Source organism: Pecten maximus, chromosome 7 (genome assembly GCF_902652985.1).
Source record: "Pecten maximus chromosome 7, xPecMax1.1, whole genome shotgun sequence".
NCBI classification, from domain to species: Eukaryota; Metazoa; Mollusca; class Bivalvia; order Pectinida; family Pectinidae; genus Pecten; species Pecten maximus.
Genome location: NC_047021.1, coordinates 20,754,951 through 20,780,126, shown reverse-complemented (window position 1 = coordinate 20,780,126; position 25,176 = coordinate 20,754,951). Strand labels below are relative to the sequence as shown.

Sequence of the window (25,176 nt, the reverse complement as noted above, 5' to 3'; positions counted from 1 at the left end):
CTGTGTAGACGTTATACCTACTGTGTAGATGTTATACATACTGTGTAGACATTATATACCTACTGTGTAGACGTTATACCTATTGTGTAGACATTATATACCTACTGTGTAGACGTTATACCTATTGTGTAGACGTTATACCTACTGTGTAGACATTATACCTACTGTGTAGACGTTATACCTACTGTGTAGACATTATACCTACTGTGTAGACATTATACCTACTGTGTAGACATTATACCTACTGTGTAGACATTATACCTACTGTGTAGACATTATATACCTACTGTGTAGACGTTATACCTATTGTGTAGACATTATACCTACTGTGTAGACATTATATACCTACTGTGTAGACGTTATACCTACTGTGTAGACGTTATACCTACTGTGTTGACATTATACCTACTGTGTAGACGTTATACCTACTGTGTAGACGTTATACCTACTGTGTAGACGTTATACCTACTTAGTAGACATTATACCTACTGTGTAGACGTTATACCTACTGTGTAGACATTATAACTACTGTGTAGACATTATACCTACTGTGTAGACATTATACCTACTGTGTAGACGTTATACCTACTGTGTAGACGTTATACTTACTGTGTAGACATTATACCTACTGTGTAGACGTTATACCTACTGTGTAGACATTATACCTACTGTGTAGATGTTATACCTACTGTGTAGACGTTATACCTACTGTGTAGACATTATACCTACTGTGTAGACGTTATACCTACTGTGTAGATGTTATACCTACCGTGTAGATGTTATACCTACTGTGTAGACGTCATACCTACTGTATAGACGTTATACCTACCGTGTAGACGTTATACCTACTGTGTAGACGTTATACCTACTGTGTAGACATTATACCTACTGTGTAGATGTTATACCTACTGTGTAGACGTTATACCTACTGTGTAGACATTATAACTACTGTGTAGACGTTATACCTACTGTGTAGACATTATACCTACTGTGTAGACGTTATACCTACTGTGTAGACATTATAACTACTGTGTAGACGTTATACCTACTGTGTAGACGTTATACCTACTGTGTAGACCTTATACCTACTGTGTAGACGTTATACCTACTGTGTAGACATTATACCTACTGTGTAGACGTTATACCTACTGTGTAGACATTATACCTACTGTGTAGACGTTATACCTACTGTGTAGACATTATACCTACTGTGTAGATGTTATACCTACTGTGTAGACGTTATACCTACTGTGTAGATGTTATACCTACTGTGTAGACATTATACTTACTGTGTAGACGTTATACCTACTGTGTAGACATTATACCTACCGTGTAGACATTATACCTACTGTGTAGACGTTATACCTACTGTGTAGACATTATACCTACTGTGTAGATGTTATACATACTGTGTAGACGTTATACCTACTGTGTAGACGTTATACCTACTGTGTAGACATTATACCTACTGTGTAGACGTTATACCTACTGTGTAGACATTATACCTACTGTGTAGACATTATACCTACTGTGTAGACATTATACCTACTGTGTAGACGTTATACCTACTGTGTAGACATTATACCTACTGTGTAGACGTTATACCTACTGTGTAGACGTTATACCTACTGTGTAGACATTATACCTACCGTGTAGACGTTATACCTACCGTGTAGACATTATACCTACTGTGTAGACATTATACCTACTGTGTAGACATTATACCTACTGTGTAGACATTATACCTACTGTGTAGACGTTATACCTACTGTGTAGATGTTATACCTACTGTGTAGACATTATACTTACTGTGTAGACGTTATACCTACTGTGTAGACATTATACCTACTGTGTAGACATTATACCTACTGTGTAGACGTTATACCTACTGTGTAGATGTTATACATACTGTGTAGACATTATATACCTACTGTGTAGACGTTATACCTACTGTGTAGACGTTATACCTACTGTGTAGACATTATACCTACTGTGTAGACGTTATACCTACTGTGTAGACGTTATACCTACTGTGTAGACGTCATACCTACTGTGTAGACGTCATACCTACTGTGTAGATGTTATACCTACTGTGTAGACATTATACCTACTGTGTAGACGTTATACCTACTGTGTAGACATTATACCTACTGTGTAGACATGATACTTACTGTGTAGATATTATACCTACTGTGTAGACATTATACCTACTGTGTAGACGTTATACCTACTGTGTAGACGTTATACCTACTGTGTAGACGTTATACCTACTGTGTAGACATTATACCTACTGTGTAGACGTTATACCTACTGTGTAGACGTTATACCTACTGTGTAGACGTTATACCTACTGTGTAGACATTATACCTACTGTGTAGACGTTATACCTACTGTGTAGACGTTATACCTACTGTGTAGACGTTATACCTACTGTGTAGATGTTATACCTATTGTGTAGACATTATACCTACCGTGTAGACGTTATACCTACTGTGTAGATGTTATACCTACTGTGTAGACGTTATGCCTACTGTGTAGACATTATACCTACCGTGTAGACGTTATACCTATTGTGTAGACATTATACCTACTGTGTAGACATTATACCTACTGTGTAGACGTTATACCTACTGTGTAGACATTATACCTACTGTGTAGACGTTATACCTACTGTGTAGACATTATACCTACTGTGTAGACGTTATACCTACTGTGTAGACGTTATACCTACTGTGTAGATGTTATACCTATTGTGTAGACATTATACCTACCGTGTAGACGTTATACCTACTGTGTAGACGTTATACCTACTGTGTAGATGTTATACCTACTGTGTAGATGTTATACCTACTGTGTAGACATTATATATCTACTGTGTAGACATTATACCTACTGTGTAGACGTTATACCTACTGTGTAGACGTTATACCTACTGTGTAGACGTTATACCTACTGTGTAGACGTTATACATACTGTGTAGACGTTATACCTACTGTGTTGATGTTATACATACTGTGTAGACGTTATACCTACTGTGTAGACGTTATACCTACCGTGTAGAGATTATACCTACTGTGTAGACGTTATACCTACTGTGTAGACATTATACCTACTGTGTAGACATTATACCTACTGTGTAGATGTTATACCTACTGTGTAGACATTATACCTACTGTGTAGACGTTATACCTACTGTGTAGACATTATACCTACTGTGTAGACGTTATACCTACTGTGTAGACGTTATACCTACTGTGTAGACATTATACCTACTGTGTAGACGTTATACCTACTGTGTAGACGTTATACCTACTGTGTAGACGTTATACCTACTGTGTAGATGTTATACCTACTGTGTAGACGTTATACCTACTGTGTAGACGTTATACCTACTGTGTAGACGTTATACCTAGTGTGTAGACGTTATACCTACTATGTAGATGTTATACCTACTGTGTAGACGTTATACCTACTGTGTAGATGTTATACCTACTGTGTAGACATGATACCTACTGTGTAGACGTTATACCTACTGTGTAGACATTATACCTACTGTGTAGACGTTATACCTACTGTGTAGATGTTATACTTACTGTAGATGTTATACCTACTGTGTAGACATTATATCTAATGTGCAGACGTTATACCTACTGTGTAGACGTTATACCTACTGTGTAGACATTATACCTACTGTGTAGACATTATACCTACTGTGTAGACATTATACCTACTGTGTAGACATTATACCTACTGTGTAGACGTTATACCTACTGTGTAGACATTATACCTACTGTGTAGATGTTATACCTACTGTGTAGATGTTATACCTACTGTGTAGATGTTATACCTACTGTGTAGACGTTATACCTAGTGTGTAGACGTTATACCTACTGTGTAGACGTTATACCTACTGTGTAGATGTTATACCTACTGTGTAGACGTTATACCTACTGTGTAGACGTTATACCTACTGTGTAGACGTTATACCTAGTGTGTAGACGTTATACCTACTGTGTAGATGTTATACCTACTGTGTAGATGTTATACCTACTGTGTAGACGTTATACCTACTGTGTAGACGTTATACCTACTGTGTAGATGTTATACCTACCGTGTAGACGTTATACCTACTGTGTAGACATTATACCTACTGTGTAGACATTATACCTACTGTGTAGACGTTATACCTACTGTGTAGACGTTATACCTACTGTGTAGATGTTATACCTACTGTGTAGACGTTATACCTACTGTGTAGACGTTATACCTACTGTGTAGACGTTATACCTACTGTGTAGACGTTATACCTACTGTGTAGATGTTATACCTACTGTGTAGACGTTATACCTACTGTGTAGACGTTATACCTACTGTGTAGACGTTATACCTACTGTGTAGATGTTATACCTACTGTGTAGATGTTATACCTACTGTGTAGACGTTATACCTACTGTGTAGATGTTATACCTACTGTGTAGACGTTATACCTACTGTGTAGATGTTATACCTACTGTGTAGACGTCATACCTACTGTGTAGACGTTATACCTACTGTGTAGACGTTATACCTACTGTGTAGATGTTATACCTACTGTGTAGATGTTATACCTATTGTGTAGACATAATACCTACTGTGTAGACATTATACCTACTGTGTAGACATTATACCTACTGTGTAGATGTTATACCTACTGTGTAGACGTTATACCTACTGTGTAGACATTATACCTACTGTGTAGACGTTATACTTACTGTGTAGACGTCATACCTACCGTGTAGACATTATATATCTACTGTGTAGACGTTATACCTACTGTGTAGACGTTATACATACTGTGTAGACATTATATATCTACTGTGTAGACGTTATACCTACTGTGTAGACATGATACTTACTGTGTAGACGTTATACATACTGTGTAGACATTATATATCTACTGTGTAGACATGATACTTACTGTGTAGACGTTATACATACTGTGTAGACATTATATATCTACTGTGTAGACGTTATACCTACTGTGTAGACATGATACTTACTGTGTAGACGTTATACATACTGTGTAGACATTATATATCTACTGTGTAGACGTTATACCTACTGTGTAGACATGATACTTACTGTGTAGACGTTATACATACTGTGTAGACGTTATACCTACTGTGTAGACGTTATACATACTGTGTAGACGTTATACATACTGTGTAGACATTATACCTACTGTGTAGACGTTATACCTACTGTGTAGACGTTATACATACTGTGTAGACATGATACTTACTGCGTAGACGTTATACCTACTGTGTAGACATGATACTTACTGTGTAGACGTTATACATACTGTGTAGACATTATATACCTACTGTGTAGACGTTATACCTACTGTGTAGACATTATACCTACTGTGTAGATGTTATACCTACTGTGTAGACGTTATACCTACTGTGTAGACGTTATACCTACTGTGTAGACGTTATACATACTGTGTAGACATTATATACCTACTGTGTAGACGTTATACCTACTGTGTAGACATGATACTTACTGTGTAGATGTTATACATACTGTGTAGACATTATATATCTACTGTGTAGACGTTATACCTACTGTGTAGACGTTATACCTACTGTGTAGACATGATACTTACTGTGTAGACGTTATACATACTGTGTAGACATTATATATCTACTGTGTAGACGTTATACCTACTGTGTAGACATTATACCTACTGTGTAGACATTATACCTACTGTGTAGACGTTATACCTACTGTGTAGACGTTATACCTACTGTGTAGATGTTATACCTACTGTGTAGACGTTATACCTACTGTGTAGACGTTATACCTACTGTGTAGACATGATACTTACTGTGTAGACGTTATACATACTGTGTAGACATTATATATCTACTGTGTAGACGTTATACCTATACTGTGTAGACGTTATACCTACTGTGTAGACGTTATACCTACTGTGTAGATGTTATACCTACTGTGTAGACGTTATACCTACTGTGTAGACGTTATACCTACTGTGTAGACGTAATACCTACTGTGTAGACATGATACTTACTGTGTAGACGTTATACATACTGTGTAGACATTATATATCTACTGTGTAGACGTTATACCTATACTGTGTAGACGTTATGCCTACTGTGTAGACGTTATACCTACTGTGTAGACATTATACCTACTGTGTAGACGTTATACCTACTGTGTAGATGTTATACCTACTGTGTAGATATTATACCTACTGTGTAGACATTATATACCTACTGTGTAGACGTTATACCTACTGTGTAGATGTTATACATACTGTGTAGACGTTATACCTACTGTGTAGATGTTATACCTACTGTGTAGACATTATACCTACTGTGTAGACATTATACCTATTGTGTAGACATTATACCTACTGTGTAGATGTTATACCTACTGTGTAGACGTTATACCTACTGTGTAGATGTTATACCTACGGTGTAGACGTTATACCTACTGTGTAGATGTTATACCTACTGTGTAGACATTATACCTACTGTGTAGACATTATACCTACTGTGTAGACGTTATACCTACTGTGTAGACATTATACCTACTGTGTAGACGTTATACCTACTGTGTAGATGTTATACCTACTGTGTAGACATTATACCTACTGTGTAGACATTATACCTACTGTGTAGACATTATACTTACTGTGTAGACATTATACCTACTGTGTAGATGTTATACCTACTGTGTAGACGTTATACCTACTGTGTAGACATTATACCTACTGTGTAGATGTTATACCTACTGTGTAGATGTTATACCTACTGTGTAGACGTTATACCTACTGTGTAGACGTTATACCTACTGTTTAGACATTATAACTACTGTGTAGACATTATACCTACTGTGTAGACATTATACCTACTGTGTAGACGTTATACCTACTGTGTAGACGTTATACCTACTGTGTAGACATTATACCTACTGTGTAGACATTATACCTACTGTGTAGACATTATACCTACTGTGTAGACATTATAACTACTGTGTAGACGTTATACCTACTGTGTAGACGTTATACCTACTGTGTAGACGTTATACCTACTGTGTAGACGTTATACCTACTGTGTAGATGTTATACCTACTGTGTAGACGTTATACCTACTGTGTAGACGTTATACTTACTGTGTAGACGTCATACCTACCGTGTAGACGTTATACCTACTGTGTAGATGTTATACCTACTGTGTAGACATTATACCTACTGTGTAGACGTTATACCTACTGTGTAGACATTATACCTACTGTGTAGACATTATACCTACTGTGTAGACGTTATACCTACTGTGTAGACATTATTCCTACTGTGTAGACATTATACCTACTGTGTAGACGTTATACCTACTGTGTAGATGTTATACCTACTGTGTAGACGTTATACCTACTGTGTAGACATTATACCTACTGTGTAGACATTATACCTACTGTGTAGACATTATACCTACTGTGTAGACGTTATACCTACCGTGTAGACATTATACCTACTGTGTAGACGTTATACCTACTGTGTAGACGTTATACCTACTGTGTAGACGTTATACCTACTGTGTAGACGTTATACATACTGTGTAGACGTTATACCTACTGTGTAGACGTTATACCTACTGTGTAGACGTTATACCTACTGTGTAGACATTATACCTACTGTGTAGACATTATACCTACTGTGTAGACATTATACCTACTGTGTAGACGTTATACCTAGTGTGTAGACATTATACCTACTGTGTAGACATTATACTTACTGTGTAGACATTATACCTACTGTGTAGACGTTATACCTACTGTGTAGACATTATACCTACTGTGTAGACAATATACCTACTGTGTAGACATTATACCTACTGTGTAGACATTATACCTACTGTGTAGACATTATACTTACTGTGTAGACATTATACCTACTGTGTAGACATTATACCTATTGTGTAGACATTATACCTACTGTGTAGACATTATACCTACTGTGTAGACATTATACCTACTGTGTAGATGTTATACCTACTGTGTAGACGTTATACCTACTGTGTAGACATTATACCTACCGTGTAGACGTTATACCTACTGTGTAGACGTTATACCTACTGTGTAGACGTTATACCTACTGTGTAGACGTTATACCTACTGTGTAGACGTTATACCTACTGTGTAGACGTTATACCTACTGTGTAGACATTATAACTACTGTGTAAACGTTATACCTACCGTGTAGACATCATACCTACTGTGTAGATGTTATACATACTGTGTAGACGTTATACCTACTTTGTAGACATTTTACCTACTGTGTAGACGTTATACATACTGTGTAGACATTATACCTACTGTGTAGACGTTATACCTACTGTGTAGACATTATACCTACTGTGTAGACGTTATACCTACTGTGTAGACGTTATACCTACTGTATAGACATTATAACTACTGTGTAGACATTATACCTACTGTGTAGACATTATACCTACTGTGTAGACATTATACCTACTGTGTAGATGTTATACCTACTGTGTAGACGTTATACCTACTGTGTAGACGTTATACCTACTGTGTAGACGTCATACCTACTGTGTAGACGTTATACCTACTGTGTAGACATTATACCTACTGTGTAGACGTTATACCTACTGTGTAGACGTTATACCTACCGTGTAGACGTTATACCTACTGTGTAGACGTTATACCTACTGTGTAGACACTACATTCTTTGTAGTCGTAACCTACTGGTTGGACACTGGGTACTTTAGAGTTGTTACTTTCTGGTTAGATGCTGCCTGCTGATTCAGAATCTTACTATTGTAGTGTTATGTACTGATAAATAGAAATATCTTCAACAGTGTATGACGGAACTGGCCAAGTTGGTGAGGAACCTAAATCAACCAATCAACCAGAATCATGTGTAACTGAACAAGCCACATCCAATGTGGAGACAGATCCTATTAATGTAGGGACCAAACCCAAAATGGAGACCAAACAGCTTGAGATGGAAACCACTCCTACATCAAACAACACACTCACTACCAAGACCAAAGAGCTGGGGGATGACACGAATGTCCAAGGGGCTGGAGGAACCATGGGAGGGGCTGGAGGAGCCATGGGAGGGGATGGAGGAGCCATGGGAGGGGCGGGAGGAGCCATGGGAGGGGCCGGAGGAGCCATGGGAGGGGCCGGAGGAGCAGGAACTTCTGTTGATGAAAACATGGGTGCAGTAGGTGGGGCTAATAACTCTGTGCTGGATCGGCTCAATGTGGTACAAGCTCTGGAAGATATGGTGTGTATTTGTATCCCAATTCTTGCATAGAACAGTTTCCATCCTTCATTTTCTTTTTTCATGTACAATGTTCTACCTACATATCATTAAAGGGGTGATAAAAAGGCCCGGAATTTGAGAAGAAATATATCAAAAGGAAAACAATAAAAAATAAGAAATCCCAAATATTGTTTTAAAGTAATATCAGTTTAAGCACTTATTCAAAGAAATCAGCGAACTCACATTTATTTTTGTATAAGTTGATATATTTTACTTTATCTTAAACAATAGGGTCACCAGCAAATGTATGCAATACAGCCCCTGACCTGGTGTCCCCATCTAGACACTGTACACTCCCTACCACAAAGGGTCCTGGACACTGGGGCGCCGTGCTTGGACTGTGGTAATCTGGGGGAGAACTGGGTGTGCCTCGTCTGTTACAAGGTAAAGTCTTAATTATCAAGTGGTTTGCTGTCTGTCATTAACTGATAATGTAGAGTCTGATCTGAGCATGTCTATTGTTTAAATAAATCATTAACTGGTAATGTAGAGTCTGATCTGAGCATGTCTATTGTTTAAATAAATCATTAACAGGTAATGTAGAGTCTGATCTGAGCATGTCAATAGTTTAAATAAATCATTAACTGGTAATGTAGAGTCTGATCTGAGCATGTCTATTGTTTACATAAATCATTAACTCATAATGTAAAATCTAAATGAAACACTTTCATTTCTGATAAATTTCCAGAGTAACAGAGATGTGTTAGGCATCATAAAAGGCTCAGGTGATATGATAAGTAAGAATAACTCTGTCTTTATCAGAAATACATTTCTCATATTTAAGAAGTCTGGAAATCATATTACTGAGATTTATGAAGTCTTGGATTAAACACCCCCCCCCCCCCCCCCCCCCCCCCCCCCCCCCCCCCCAGAATTGATGGTTTCCAGATTTCTGGAAATGAGTCTAGATTAAGATTCATGGTATCTTGGTTTAAGTTCTTAGATTCTTATCCATTTATAAAAATATTTGATAATTTTTTAGTTTTGTTCATTCTTCATTCCTAACTCATATTTTCTGGATTTGCAGAGTCTTGGATTAAATTTGCTTTCAGGTGCATTCCCAGAAATCAAGATTTTCAGATTTTTAGAATTTTAGTTTTATTTCTCAGGGCATTTACTAGAAATATGATTGTCTAGGTTTGCAGAGTCTTAGCCTTTTGACTAACATCCTCATATTGTTACATTATGTCTGCTATTTCAGGTGTTCTGTAGCAGATACGTCAACGAACACATGGTAATCCATGGGGCTATGGAACAGCACCTGATGACCTTAAGTTTCTCTGACCTTTCTGTCTGGTGTTACGGATGTGATAACTACATCGACAATCAGGTGAGACATGTATTATTGAGGTTAGAGGTTATTCCCGAGGTTAGAGGTTATTCCCGAGGTTAGAGGTTAATTCCCGAGGTTGTTAATCCAAGAGTCATGGCACTTCCAGAGGGACTTATTAGCCGTGGTGATGGACAATCAGAACAGCTGGTATCATGGTGTGTTGTCTGCCGTCCATCTTTTTTAAAAAAATATATCGTTAGTGGGGACTTGTCATCCCCCACCAACCTTGCCGTTTCAGAATAAGTTCAAGGTTCAAGAGTCATCTTCTAAATCTGATCACCATGTGGGAGTTGTTGGTATACGACTGACAATTCTGTGATATAAGATTAGATCAAGACCAGTACTGTCTCACACGTACTGATAGAAAACTGACTATGGTCACAATAGCAAAACCTAAAAAATAGACCCTAAATGTATAAACAAATCCTGTTTGTCCCAAAAAAATGTTTTTGGGGATTTTCAGTTTTTTGACAAACTGATTAAACCATATGTTCAGCTTTATTATCCAACATTTTAAGTTTGATTTACTATTGTTTAACATATCCTATCAATGGCTATGTTCATTTCAGGATGGCCTCTCCTGTGTGCGAGAAGCGTGCATGTGATAAGGTGTGTTTTGTGAGGCTGTAGTATGTTCGTGTTTGTCTTGTGATAGCACTGAATTGATGTCAACTTTACTGTGCTACGTACCTCACTGAAGTATAATGCGAAAGACACCTGCAGGACACCCCACCCATGCAGTCACATTATACTGAAAACCAATCCCACAATGCAATGCGATAAGCAAGAGTAGCAATTACAACATTTAGAGACTGGTACGCAATGTCTTGGCCAGAGGACAGCACCCAAAGCCTTCCTCAGGGGCAGAAAGAAGAGAGAAGATAAGATTCCAAATTTAGTCGCCTCTTCTGAACCATGCAGTGGGGGCAGCAAGAATAATTCTAAGACCCTTTACTTGCAGGGTATACGTAGTTAGTTACAAATTGGATACAAGGTGATGTTTATGATTACGACATCATGATTTCTAGATTATCATACTAACATAAACAATAAAGTAATAAAACTTAGGAAACAAAGAAAAAAGTTGTAACAACTAAAATCAAATTTTCCACTTTATTATCAAGCAGAGCTTGGAGACAAGCAGATAATTACATAGAAATGCGGTGATATATTACAGTACATTACTGCTGAAAATATATAGACGATTCATAACCAAGATGGCGGAGGTGTTTGTTATTTACTAGGTTTGTAGGAAGGTTAGTTGATATTTAGATAGCATTAAGGAGATAATCTGGCCGTTTGTTTGAGTTATAGGCGATAAATTGTGTGACGATGATAGTGTGAGCATACAGTGACGATATGTACCAGAATAGGACTAGATAGAATCTCTACTACAGGACCATGGAATGAAAACAGTTTAATTACCATGGTTACAAACATTTTTTGTTCAGGAGAAATTTTTCATGTATCCATTCTCCCATATCAGACATGTGAATTACAATATTTGCCGTAATTAGCGCCCCTCAGACGGGGGAATTGAAATTATATAAATGGCCCTGCTAATCGTGATACAATGTCCAAATTAATCTTATTACTTACATTTTATAGTAGAGACTTAAGTTTGGAAATCGAAGCTGAACTCCTGGTTAATCTTATGAAGTACTCAATTTCCAAGCCACTTGAGCCATGCTGGAATGTTTGTAATGTCCGTCGGTGATAACAGTGGATGTTGACTGCCCTGAATTTCATGTTCCCATATAAAAAAAATATACTACATTTAAAGAATATGGGACTTTTGATGTCTTTGACAGGAAAAATATATACAATAGGAAATAGAACCTTGGTTAAAAGCAAACTTTATAGAGAGAAAAAACTCAAAAAATTCACTGCTTGTTGTGGTTGTCACTGGAATTATGGAAATCTGAACATCAAACAAAACTACATGTTTTCATTATAGAAATTGTGTTATACTCTGTAGAAAATTGCTTTGAGAAGAAGATTGTTTGCAATGCCTGTATTCCAAAATGTCAACATTCTCCCACGCAAAGATTGACGGCTAAACTAAATTATTTTATTAGATTCAACCCATCATATGGAGCATTGAGATAAATTTAGATAAATGAGAGAGTGTCAGGTTTGGCCATTTTGCATTTTTCTCCTGGTTTCAAAGTTTCTATAACAGAGCACATGATTAATAAATTTAAATCACTGCCTCAGCCAGGGATCAAACCTGGGACCTCTGGCTTACATAAATCTTAATTATACACTCAACCCATCGAGCTAAAGAGAAGATTTTCTCTATCCGAACGGTATATCGCGGCTAGTGTTTACCAGGGCTATACACAGCCATAATGCGGAAAATGATGGGAGACGCTGATACAAAGTTTATATTGTCACTCCGTCTTGGCCATGCAAAACAGCACAACCAGGTTTTTTATGTTGAACTTCGATTATCTTATCTTAGTCTGTGATCTGATTTACTTAGCATGTATTGCATCATCAAATCCCTACCTCAATTATCTTGATTACTTCTTTGTGTAAGAGTGATCCTTTACTGGTGATTAGATTATCCAATCAAAATGTGTCATATCACCATGTATGATATCTATACAGAGAAATACATGGTAATATATGTCCATCAGTTTAGTATCTGTATGGATATGCTTGATTTCATTAAAACTGACAAGATAAAGAATGAAGCAAAAGGAGCGTGACCAGGACATGATGGAGGGTAGTATAGCTATATTTGTACTTTCTAGACACTAGGCTGTGATTTATATCCGGCAGTTTGTTACGTAATGTAGGAAGACAGCATTCTCCTATAGTATAAAATTGACCCATCATTTCTCACAATTGGATCAGCAATTTAGATCGTCTGTGAATATCAACTCCTATTATATGTTTTGGTATAGTTTTGACCATGTCGGAGTGGTTTTACATTGGTCATAGCTCTGACAGAATAATTACATTGGAGAAGATATAGGTATCCTTTACATGACAATTGCCTTGTAAGCATTTTGGTCAGATTGCAACACTAATGGCTGAATTGGCAATATTTGGTCTGTCTGAAATCAACATTTTCCTTTATACCTTTTGGCGATGGCTGACAGCTCAATTACCAAGCAGACAGTTACCAAAGACAACATTAAACTTGTGTGGTCGACATTAGCAGGCAGACATGCAGTTACCAAAGACAGTATACCACTTGTGTGGTCGACATTAGCAGGCAGACAGTTACCAAAGACAGTATACCACCTGTGTGGTCGACATATGACCAGGCAGACAGTTACCAAAGACAGTATACCACTTGTGTGGTCGACATATGACCAGGCAGACAGTTACCAAAGACAGTATACCACTTGTGTGGCCGACATTACCAGGCAGACAGTTACCAAAGACAGTATACCACTTGTGTGATCGACATTACCAGGCAGACAGTTACCAAAGACAGTATACCACTTGTGTGGTCGACACTTTTTTTACTGATTTCTTTGAAACTGGGATTGCGTTTCAGCAGAGGTTTTTGTCACTTGTTTATATCTAGCACTTGAAATACAAGACAGAATCCTGAGAAATGTCCTTCTGCGTGACTTCTCTACCAGTATGCTTTTATAATCATGACATCAAGTTGTGTATAATGAGTTGGAGACTTTTGATCACTTATTTTCCTCAAACTGTTAGAAAATTGAATTTTGATTTATAACATGCCAACTATCCACTTTGAAGGTAATTATGCAAATATTATTTCAATATAATTAATTTTTCTTTGTTTTCATGGTAAATACTCAAATGTGATTGGTCGAAAAATTCTTTTCATTCTTCTATGAAAGAAATTCCGAGAATGGTGCGAAAAATATGACGTCACAATACGACAATTGACGTTGCGTATTGATTTGAGTAAAAGAATCCCATTTAAAACCAATAAAATTGTACATAAAAATGTTTTAAATTAGAAAATCATTTTCAAAAATTAATTATAAGCGTTGATGTCAATTATTTTTTAGTTTCATCGGGGAATGAAACAAATTTTGTTTGCAAACCTCTGTATGAATCCGTGTAGCGGATTCTTACAGAAGTTTGCAAACAAAATTTGTTTCATACCCCGATGAAACTAAAAAAAAATGACATCAATGCTTAAGCAATATAGTATATAACAGTACATGGTATTCAAAGGGCATATGTTGTCCGCCCATAGGACTCTTGTTAAAGATGTCTCTCTGATGTTATATTGTGATTGCTGCCTGCATCCTTTTATATTACATGTGGGCCACAGTACAATTCAGCAATGATTAGGGAAAGATGATTTGTATTTGCTATGTCTACATTCACAGAATTTCAATATCACAAATCATGAAGTAGAAGATAAGTATAATGTTTTCGTGTGGTGTAGTCGGTATCACATAGATACAAAATGTTGAATTAATAAGTAATAAATGAATGGACCTAACATCAAATGATGCTAAAATAACTTGATAAGTGAGGTGGTCTGTTCGGTAAAAAACTCGTAAAAAGTAGCTGATAATGAGGTAAATATCAGTTATGAAATAATCACATCTGCTCAAAAACATATTGGCCATTCTAATGTCTAGATGTGATGTAGGGGTGAGCAATGTAAGATTCTCTGGCGACATTGTTCTGAGATCTATAATTGTTTTACATGATATTTCAGAATAGTACAATCTAATATTGTTTTGGGCTAGTACGTATCACACATTGGAAAAAATTGATACTGTATGTCTTCATTTTGATGAGAAATGTATTACGCTGGTGAAATTGGAAGACTGGAAACTTTTTATCTGACTTTACTATTTATTTGACAATTTTCTTCAATGAAGCTAGTAAATCTTTTGTATATCTGATCATCTAAAATTTTGGAATGTTTTAAAGGAAATTAGTAAACTAATTAAAGCATACTACTTTTTGAAACTTAAGTGAATGATATAAAACTTAAAATTCCTAACATTAAATAATGTTTTCATAGAATGAGGATTGCCTATTCTGTTAAATGTTTTAGTACACAGGGTAAGTTATCAAATTAAATGATAATGTTGATTTAGGCAAAAGAGCATGGTACGTGAATAACAATACAACACATTGAGTACATTTTCAAAACTTATAAAAATATCAGCTATTATTTGGATTATCACAATTTTACACAGATTTTACAGGGTACCAAGTATTATATTTACAGTTTTACACAAATTTTACAGGGTTCCAAACATTGTATGATCACAGTTTAAATTTTACCAAGGATGGCCCATGAAAGCTGGTTAACAGCTTATTTCCAATTGGGTCCTCAAAATGATGCACTCAGCAAACTGAATGTAGAATCTATGATATTTTTCTTCAAATTTTGCAATTTTTAGTGACATCATATTACTATGTACATAAATGTAATGTACATAAAAATATCTTCATGATACCATGTGAGTTATCTCCCTTGTTCCACAGAATACATTGGTATTCCATATTTGTTCATTTCATTGCTTCCATCACTATCTGTAAAGATGTTTTAAAAAAATTATCCTGAGCTTAAAGAATTTAGACAATTAGTGAACATGTTTATTCCATTTATTGGATCAAAGCAAAGCTGTCTTGGAACTGGTTGAATGGTCAAATTGATTGCCAATTACATTTGCAAATACGCAAAACTAATAATCAAATAGAAGAAAATTAAAATTAATTGGTATTGTATGTTGATGGCCCATAGGGAATCTTAGACATCAGTATCTTATGATGTGTTGAGGAAATCTCCATTTTATGGCCTTGGATTAATAGTGAATAATCTGTGGTTTTATCCAGAATAGCCAGACATTTTGATTATAGTTATAATTCAAATAACCATCTCCTGTGCCAATTGTTTTCTTTCAACCTGGAGGTGTGGCTCAGTTAAATTCTGCTTTCCTTAAACTTACGTATATGTTATCCTTAAAACTCCTTAAAAGTGGTTGTAATATTTTCAGAAATAAAACAATTAAATTTATAAGCACCCGGTAATTTCTAACAAAAATTCTCCAGTTTGTGAAGGCTATCCGATAGAAAAAACTTCAAACTTTAATTTGATATAAATTTCACATCACTTGAACTTCAAACGAGCGAATAAAGGGATGAGGTCACTAGTAATAACGTATAGTAAATTATTTAGTTATGCGAGTCCTTTAAAACTGGAGATCTTCTGCTTTCAAGCTAGGTCTGTATTCATGTCGATCGCATTGAAATTGTCTGTTTTCAAATGCTGCTAATGATAATCAGGAATGAAGGATTGGAATGTGTAAGATGAAGTTAATCATACCATTGGAATATTATCTGCTAGGTAATGTATGGTACCAATAAACTTGAACAGGCACTACTGAATATTTCATGCAGTACTAAATCACTAAGTCTCTATTTGTAAAATTAGTTTGTTATTCATGGAATATTGTCAAGAATTTATAGGGAATGTAAGCTTTTGCTGTGGTCTATAACAATGTTTAAATTTCACAGAATGCTGATCAGCGCTGCTTTGCGGTAGAAACATCATCACTGTATGTGGAATTGTGCAGATGATAGTTACCAGATCACTGCTGCCGTTCTGTATTGTAGGTCTTATATCTAACCCTGGAGATTTGGATAGCAAAGAAGGCTTTGTTTAAGTTATTTGTACAATTCCTTACCAATGTTATTCAATGAGATTTAATAATGTCTAGTGCCAATAAACTGTCTCTTCCTGACAAAAGAATTGTCCAGGGTATAGATCTGTTATGTTAGTTCTTTATATTGTTTGGATATCACTGTTGTCCCAGCCAGAGGTGGACGATATCAAGGTTTTTTGGGGGCTTTTTTGGCAGCTCTGAGTTAGTATTTTGATATCTTGGTCAGACTCTGAAAGCCTTTAACAGTAGAACAACCTGGATGTGGTAGATAATATCACTCTTATAAGAACAAGAAAACCTGAACAACCACCACTTATAGTTATACCCATACAGATAATATCACTCTTATAAGGACAAGAAAACCTGAACAACCACCACTTATAATTATACCCATACAGATAATATCACTCTTATAAGGACAAGAAAACCTGAACAACCACCACTTATAGTTATACCCATACAGATGTAAACTGTCTTAAGACACCACCACTTTTACCCATACAGATAAAAACTGTATGAAGATACCACCACCTTTACCCATACAGATAAAAACTGTCTTAAGACACCACCACCTTTACCCATACAGATAAAAACTGTCTTAATTAAGACACCACTACTTTTACCCATACATGTACAGATAAAGATTGTCTTAAGACACCACCACTTTTACCCATACAGATAAAAACTGTCTTAAGACACCATCACTTTTACCCATACAGATATAAATTGTCTTAAGACACCACCACTTTTACCCATACAGATATAAATTGTCATAAGACACCACCACTTTTACCCATACAGATAAAAACTGTCATAAGACACCACCACTTTTACCCATACAGATAAAAACTGTCTTAAGACACCACCACTTTTATCCATACAGATAAAAACTGTCTTAATTAAGACACCACCACTTTTATCCATACAGATAAAAACTGTCTTAAGACACCACCACTTTTACCCATACAGATAAAAACTGTCTTAAGACATCATCACTTTTACCCATACAGATAAAAACTGTCTTAAGACACCACCACTTTTACCCATACAGATAAAAACTGTTTTAAGACACCACCACTTTTACCCATACAGATAAAAACTGTCTTAAGACACCATCACTTTTACCCATACAGATAAAAACTGTCTTAAGACACCACCACTTTTACCCATACAGATAAAAACTGTCTTAAGACACCATCACTTTTACCCATACAGATAAAAACTGTCTTAAAGACACCACCACTTTTACCAGTACAGATAAAAACTGTCTTAAGACACCACCACTTTTACCCATACAGATAAAAACTGTCATAAGACACCACCACTTTTACCCATACAGATATAAACTGTCTTAAGACACCACCACTTTTACAACTACAACAGGGCTTAAATTGTCTTGATAAAGACCAAATATTGTCCCTTCTAAATAGTTACGTTATTTTTTCTGGTCATTTCCTTCTCTACGGGACGAAATGTCTTTGATATAATACAGGTAGATAGATTATACAATGTATATGCATACTACCCAGGTAGATAAATTATATATACATGATACCCAGGTAGATAGATTATATACATATATACATAATACCCAGGTAGATAGATTAAATATACATAATACCCAGGTAGATAGATTATATATACATAATACCCAGGTAGATAGATTATATACATATATACATAATACCCAGGTAGATAGATTATATACATACATACATAATACCCAGGTAGATAGATGATATATACATAATACCCAGGTAGATAGATTATATATACATAATACCCAGGTAGATAGATTATATATACATAATACCCAGGTAGATAGATTATATATACATGATCATGATACCCAGGTAGATAGATTATATATACATGATCATGATACCCAGGTAGATAGATTATATATACATGATACCCAGGTAGATAGATTATATATACATGATACCCAGGTAGATAGATTATATATACATAATACCCAGGTAGATAGATTATATATACATAATACCCAGGTAGATAGATTATATACATACATACATAATACCCAGGTAGATAGATTATATATACATAATACCCAGGTAGATAGATTATATATACATAATACCCAGGTAGATAGATTATATATACATAATACCCAGGTAGATAGATTATATATACATAATACCCAGGTAGATAGATTATATACATAATACCCAGGTAGATAGATTATATATACATAATACCCAGGTAGATAGATTATATATACATAATACCCAGGTAGATAGATTATATATACATAATACCCAGGTAGATAGATTATATACATATATACATAATACCCAGGTAGATAGATTATATACATAATACCCAGGTAGATAGATTATATACATATATACATAATACCCAGGTAGATAGATTATATACATAATACCCAGGTAGATAGATTATATACATATATACATAATACCCAGGTAGATAGATTATATATACATGATACCCAGGTAGATAGATTATATATACATGATACCCAGGTAGATAGATTATATATACATAATACCCAGGTAGATAGATTATATATACATAATACCCAGGTAGATAGATTATATACATATATACATAATACCCAGGTAGATAGATTATATATACATAATACCCAGGTAGATAGATTATATACATATATACATAATACCCAGGTAGATAGATTATATACATTATACAATTATTGCCCTCGTTCCGGGTTGACATGAATATTTGACCACCCGAGAGGTGTCATGTCACCCGAGGGTGACATGACACCTCAAGGGTGGGCAAATATTCATGTCAACCCGGAACAAGGGCAGTAATTGTTTTATTATACCGAAAAAAAAAGTGAATCAATTTTGGTATCAATAAGTTTATTGATTACTAGACTATCAACAGTTTTTAAGAAAATTTATTTCATTAATTCATCAACTATTCAACAAATGCTCAATTGTAATCAACCTATAGCCATAGGATTCTAACCTGACCACTGATGTCTATACTCATTTTGTTCAATGTGTATTTCTTCAAACCATATTTTAGACTGTTCAACGAAGATCGTTTAAGAGGTACCCCATCGTCTTTCTGGGCCCCGGCATAAAATTCTCCCAGTCGAACGTTCAATGTATGGACGTCGAAGTTTTCAAAATCCTTTGGTCTACCTGTTGCAGATAGGAAATGTATAAAGGAATCCACGGCCCCATTGATGACCCTTTTGGTGTTTTTAGAATCCTTTTCTTGCAATAATTTCGCCATTTCCTCCACTGTTGGCAGACGATAGCGTCCGCCGGCAGCCATTGTTGTTATCGAGCAGAATACTCGGAACTCCTCTGATTCGACTACTTTTGAAGACGTTACGGAAGAGAGTTCCGAGTTGGGGCTCACGAGAGGGTGACATAACGATTTTGGAGGGCTCACGAGAGGGTGACATTATGATATTCAGAGGGTGACATGATGTTTCGAAAGCGACAGCAAGTAAATAATGAATTATTTGGAAATTTGTGGTTGACATAACGAATGTTTTTAATCACGTGACATGGTTTTCACTAATCAGAAGCTGTGATACAAGCCTGAGGTATAATAAATATACATAATACCCAGGTAGATAGATTAAATATACATAATACCCAGGTAGATAGATTATATATACATAATACCCAGGTAGATAGGTTATATACATAATATCCAGGTAGATAGATTATATACATATATACATAATACCCAGGTAGATAGATTAAATATACATAATACCCAGGTAGATAGATTATATACATAATACCCAGGTAGATAGATTATATATACATAATACCCAGGTAGATAGATTATATACATAATACCCAGGTAGATAGATTATATACATAATACCCAGGTAGATAGATTATATATACATAATACCCAGGTAGATAGATTATATATACATAATACCCAGGTAGATAGATTATATACATACATACATAATACCCAGGTAGATAGATTATATATACATAATACCCAGGTAGATAGCCAGGTTGTCGTGGTAAAATGAGATCAGTTGCTTTCAATACACACATCTGTATGCAGAGTTGGCCTGTTAATTTATTTTGTGTGAGGACAACTCCTCTACAGTCTAAGGGGCCTTGCTAATTAGAAAATTGTCTGCCCTTGTGTCGCAGTGTCGCATCCATCAATTTATAAATCAAATCACGAAAACAATTGTCCTCGGGATTTGAATTAACACCCGGTCCTAGTAGTACTTATCTGCTAACTTAATCAGTCATGCACGAAGCATGTGGAATGTCAATTGTATCACCTTTTTTTACCACTGAATTGAATTATTGTCTATGGATCATGATTTTTCATGCTATTATAGAATGATTTGTCTGATATATTGGGAACAGTTTGATGTTATAGGAGTCTGCCCTGCTTTCCTTACCCAAAGGACATCCATTTGTACATATCATATGTGATACAGTGTTATGGTGCTACATGTACATGGGCCATACTTTATCATTCCTCATTCAATTTTGTGACTGTTTTTAATGTCATTTGAATTGATCTCTATTCCCTATTGGCTTCATTGGCTCACACGTGATTTATCATTTTATCACTTCAAACTGAAAATTATTAGTCACATATATTTTGGATGAAAAGTGAAGGTTCGTCTTTTATGGATAAAGCCCTTGAGTATGATAATTATGCAAGAGATATTCCCTGAATGTATATTTCATGTGTGTTGTAATCCAGTTTATTAATTAATATTGAAATTAGCACAGAATCTCAAACAGTAAACTCATTATTACAAATAAGGGGTGTGCAATATTACTGGTATATGAGTGTATTGTGGATTACACACACAGTCAATATATCATTGCATATGCAAAATTATACAAGAAATCTTATAACTGTTTTACGCAAGTTTAGTTTCTGTCTCCCATGCACTTGCAGTAGAGCATGCATATTGGCTGCCTGGCTCCATTGAACATGCATCATACATTGTACTTGGTAAACATCTAATCTCTGAAAAAAACCTTCCTGGACCTTATTAGGCAGCATCCAGAGTAGGTTGTTGGTTGTGTTGAGGCCTGGGGAACTACAATTCGTACCATATGGCCTAAAGGATGTTCTCATTTGAATTTGGTAAAGTTGTAAAGGAAGAGAAGTATTTGTCTACCTCTATTTGGCCATGTTCTTCCTGCTTGTCATTGACATTCACAAAATGTTCAGTTTTCAGGGAAATTAAGCTCCAATCTGCAACTTTTATGTCTTCATTCTCCCTTACATTTTCATCAGTTATCCATTAAAGCTGTCAGAGTTAAGATTGGTAGATCAGCTGTGATTAAGTGGTGGATTTCTTTTCAGGGACTTTGAAAGATATGGTGCTGAATGCTATTGTGAGAATTGCAATCTAAAGTAGCATATTTTGAAATGAAAAGAAAGATTTTTTTTTAATCCCCGGCAGATTTAGCGTCTTCATTGCTCAAAAACAATTCCATATTATCACAGTTCTTCATTGAATGAATAAAAAACATGAAAACAGAGCTGTTTATAAATAAACAATCTAATATACCGTATTCAATCTAATAAGTGCTTCTGCCGCCCCTATAAGCCCCCCCCCCCCCCCACACACACACACACATACACACTTTTTTAGGTCACCTGAGACAAAGTCTCAAGTGACCTATTCTAATTGCCTTTTGTCTGTCGTCGTCCGTCGTCCGTCATGTGTCGTGCGTCCGTAAACAATTTACATTTTCGACTTCTTCTCCAAAACCCCTAAACCAAATTCAATGAAATTTGGCAGGAAGCTTTTATGGCTAAAGGTCAACCAAAATTGTGAATTATATGGTCCCCACCCCCAAGGGGCCTGAGGGGCGGGGCTAAAAAGGGTCAAATTGACTAAAACTTCAAAAATCTTCTTCTCTACTCTCAGATATGTTGGAATCAAACACTCTTCATAGATGGAAGGGTCTTAAGGTACTTTACCAAAATTGTGAATTTCATGACCCAGGGGTCTCACGTTTGCCCCTGGGGAGGGGGTAAACTTTACTATAGTTTATATAGGGAAATCACATTTCTGACTATAATTTGTTGGATTTCTATTGGAATTCATTCAAACTTGGTTAACATTATCAGCATGGGAAAACAGATTGATGGTATACACATGTTGGCCTTGACTGACCCCCAGGGGCTGATGGGCGGGGCTAAAAAGGGTCAAATTGACTAAAACTTCAAAGATCTTCTTCTCTACTCTCAGATATGGTGGAATCAAACATTCTTCATAGGTGGAAGGGTCTTAAGGTACTTTACCAAAATTGTGAATTTCATGACCCAAGGGTTTCACATTTGCCCCTGGGGAGGGGGTAAACTTTACTATAGTTTATATAGGGAAATCACATTTTTGACTATAATTTGTTGGATTTCTATTAGAATTCATTCAAACTTGGTTAACATTATCAGCATGGGTAAACAGATTGATGGTATATACATGTTGGCCCTGACTGACCCCCAGGGGCTGATGGGCGGGGCTATAAAAAGGGTCAAATTGACTGAAATTTAAAAATCTTCTTTTCAAGACCCAATTAAGATCAAATACTCTTCATAGGTGGAAGGGTCTTATGGTGCTTTACTAATGTTATGAATTTCATGACCCTGGGGTCATAAGTTTGCCCCTGGGGAGGGGGTAAATTTTACTATAGTTTATATAGGGAAATCACATTTTTGACTATTATTTGTTTGTTTTCTATTGGAATTCATTCTAACTTTGTTAACATTATCAGCATTGGATGACAGCTTAATGGTATACACCTGTTGGCCCTGACTGACCCCTAGGGGCTGATGGATGGGCTCAAAAGGGTCAATTAGATTAACTGAAATACTTCAAATCTCAGGTGACCGTTAAGGCCCATGGGCCTCTTGTTTTAAGGAAAGCAGGATAATTGACACATATGAAAATTTCCTTACCTCACTGATTAGCTCAATTATAATCTTGTCTTTAAACCGAAGACTCTGGATTGTTTTCACTACATAAAATAATGTAAATGAAAAAAAAAAAAGTTATTTTTCCCCCTGAATTTCATATATGAATTTTTCTCTGTTCATGGTTTGATGAAGTCCACCCACGTTGTTTTTTGTAAGTGTACAATATGCTTATTAGGTTGAATACAGTATTATATCATGATTATATGAAATATTACTTTGGTTTGTATAATTCATTGTAGCATTTATACATTACAGATTGTAAATGCTGCCAAGCAAGCTGCCTACAGACACAAGTTTGGAACGGAGATGTCCGGGTCTTAACACAGGACAGTGTTTATGGAAGCTAATTCTGACATGAATATGAATGCTCATTGTAATCGATGTGTACAGTGCTTGGGATGTCTACATAGGGAAACTACTGATTTACCTCAATGCTAATTGATGACTGATTTAACTTTCTCTTCATGTGGCTTGTTATTTTTGCCAATTTAACAATGGTTTCAGTGTTTTTACCTGTAAACGTTTCCTATTTAAGAGGGAATGATTTCAGATAACGTGAAACTAAGTTCCTGGAGTAAAGTTTTGGTTAGGTTTATAGAACATATCAAAACTTATATATGTGCCTATATTTTGTAATTCTTAAAGGTTGCTTGACTATAAAGATACTTTTGTAGTCTCTTGGTTTTTAGCTCATTTGCTGGAAGGATCGAATTACATGAATGTATATCTATATTTGCTGAATGGGCTGCATTTGTTTGTTCATCAACATTTTCATTATGCCTCATTTTCAGAATGACATGAATGATCTGAACTTGCTTTCAGTGTCAGATATCGGATACATTCAATGTGTTTGAATGAAAATTCTCCTGAATAATCAAGAGGGCCAGATAATGAAG

General features: G+C 35.8%; 1 protein-coding gene across 4 annotated transcripts in view; it reads left to right on the top strand.

The window, feature by feature from the left end:
* The window catches only part of LOC117331874 (histone deacetylase 6-like), a 198,150-nt gene extending 173,192 nt beyond the window's left edge, over positions 1-24,958 (top strand). For all 4 annotated transcript variants that reach the window (XM_033890829.1, XM_033890828.1, XM_033890830.1 and 1 more), the window contains 4 exons: positions 8,889-9,322; positions 9,593-9,745; positions 10,563-10,691; positions 24,536-24,958. In XM_033890829.1, the coding sequence (XP_033746720.1) occupies positions 8,889-9,322; positions 9,593-9,745; positions 10,563-10,691; positions 24,536-24,601 (782 nt within the window). In that variant the 3' untranslated portion in view covers positions 24,602-24,958. The remainder of the gene's footprint in view (positions 1-8,888; positions 9,323-9,592; positions 9,746-10,562; positions 10,692-24,535) is intronic.
* The last annotated feature ends 218 nt before the right edge of the window (positions 24,959-25,176 follow it).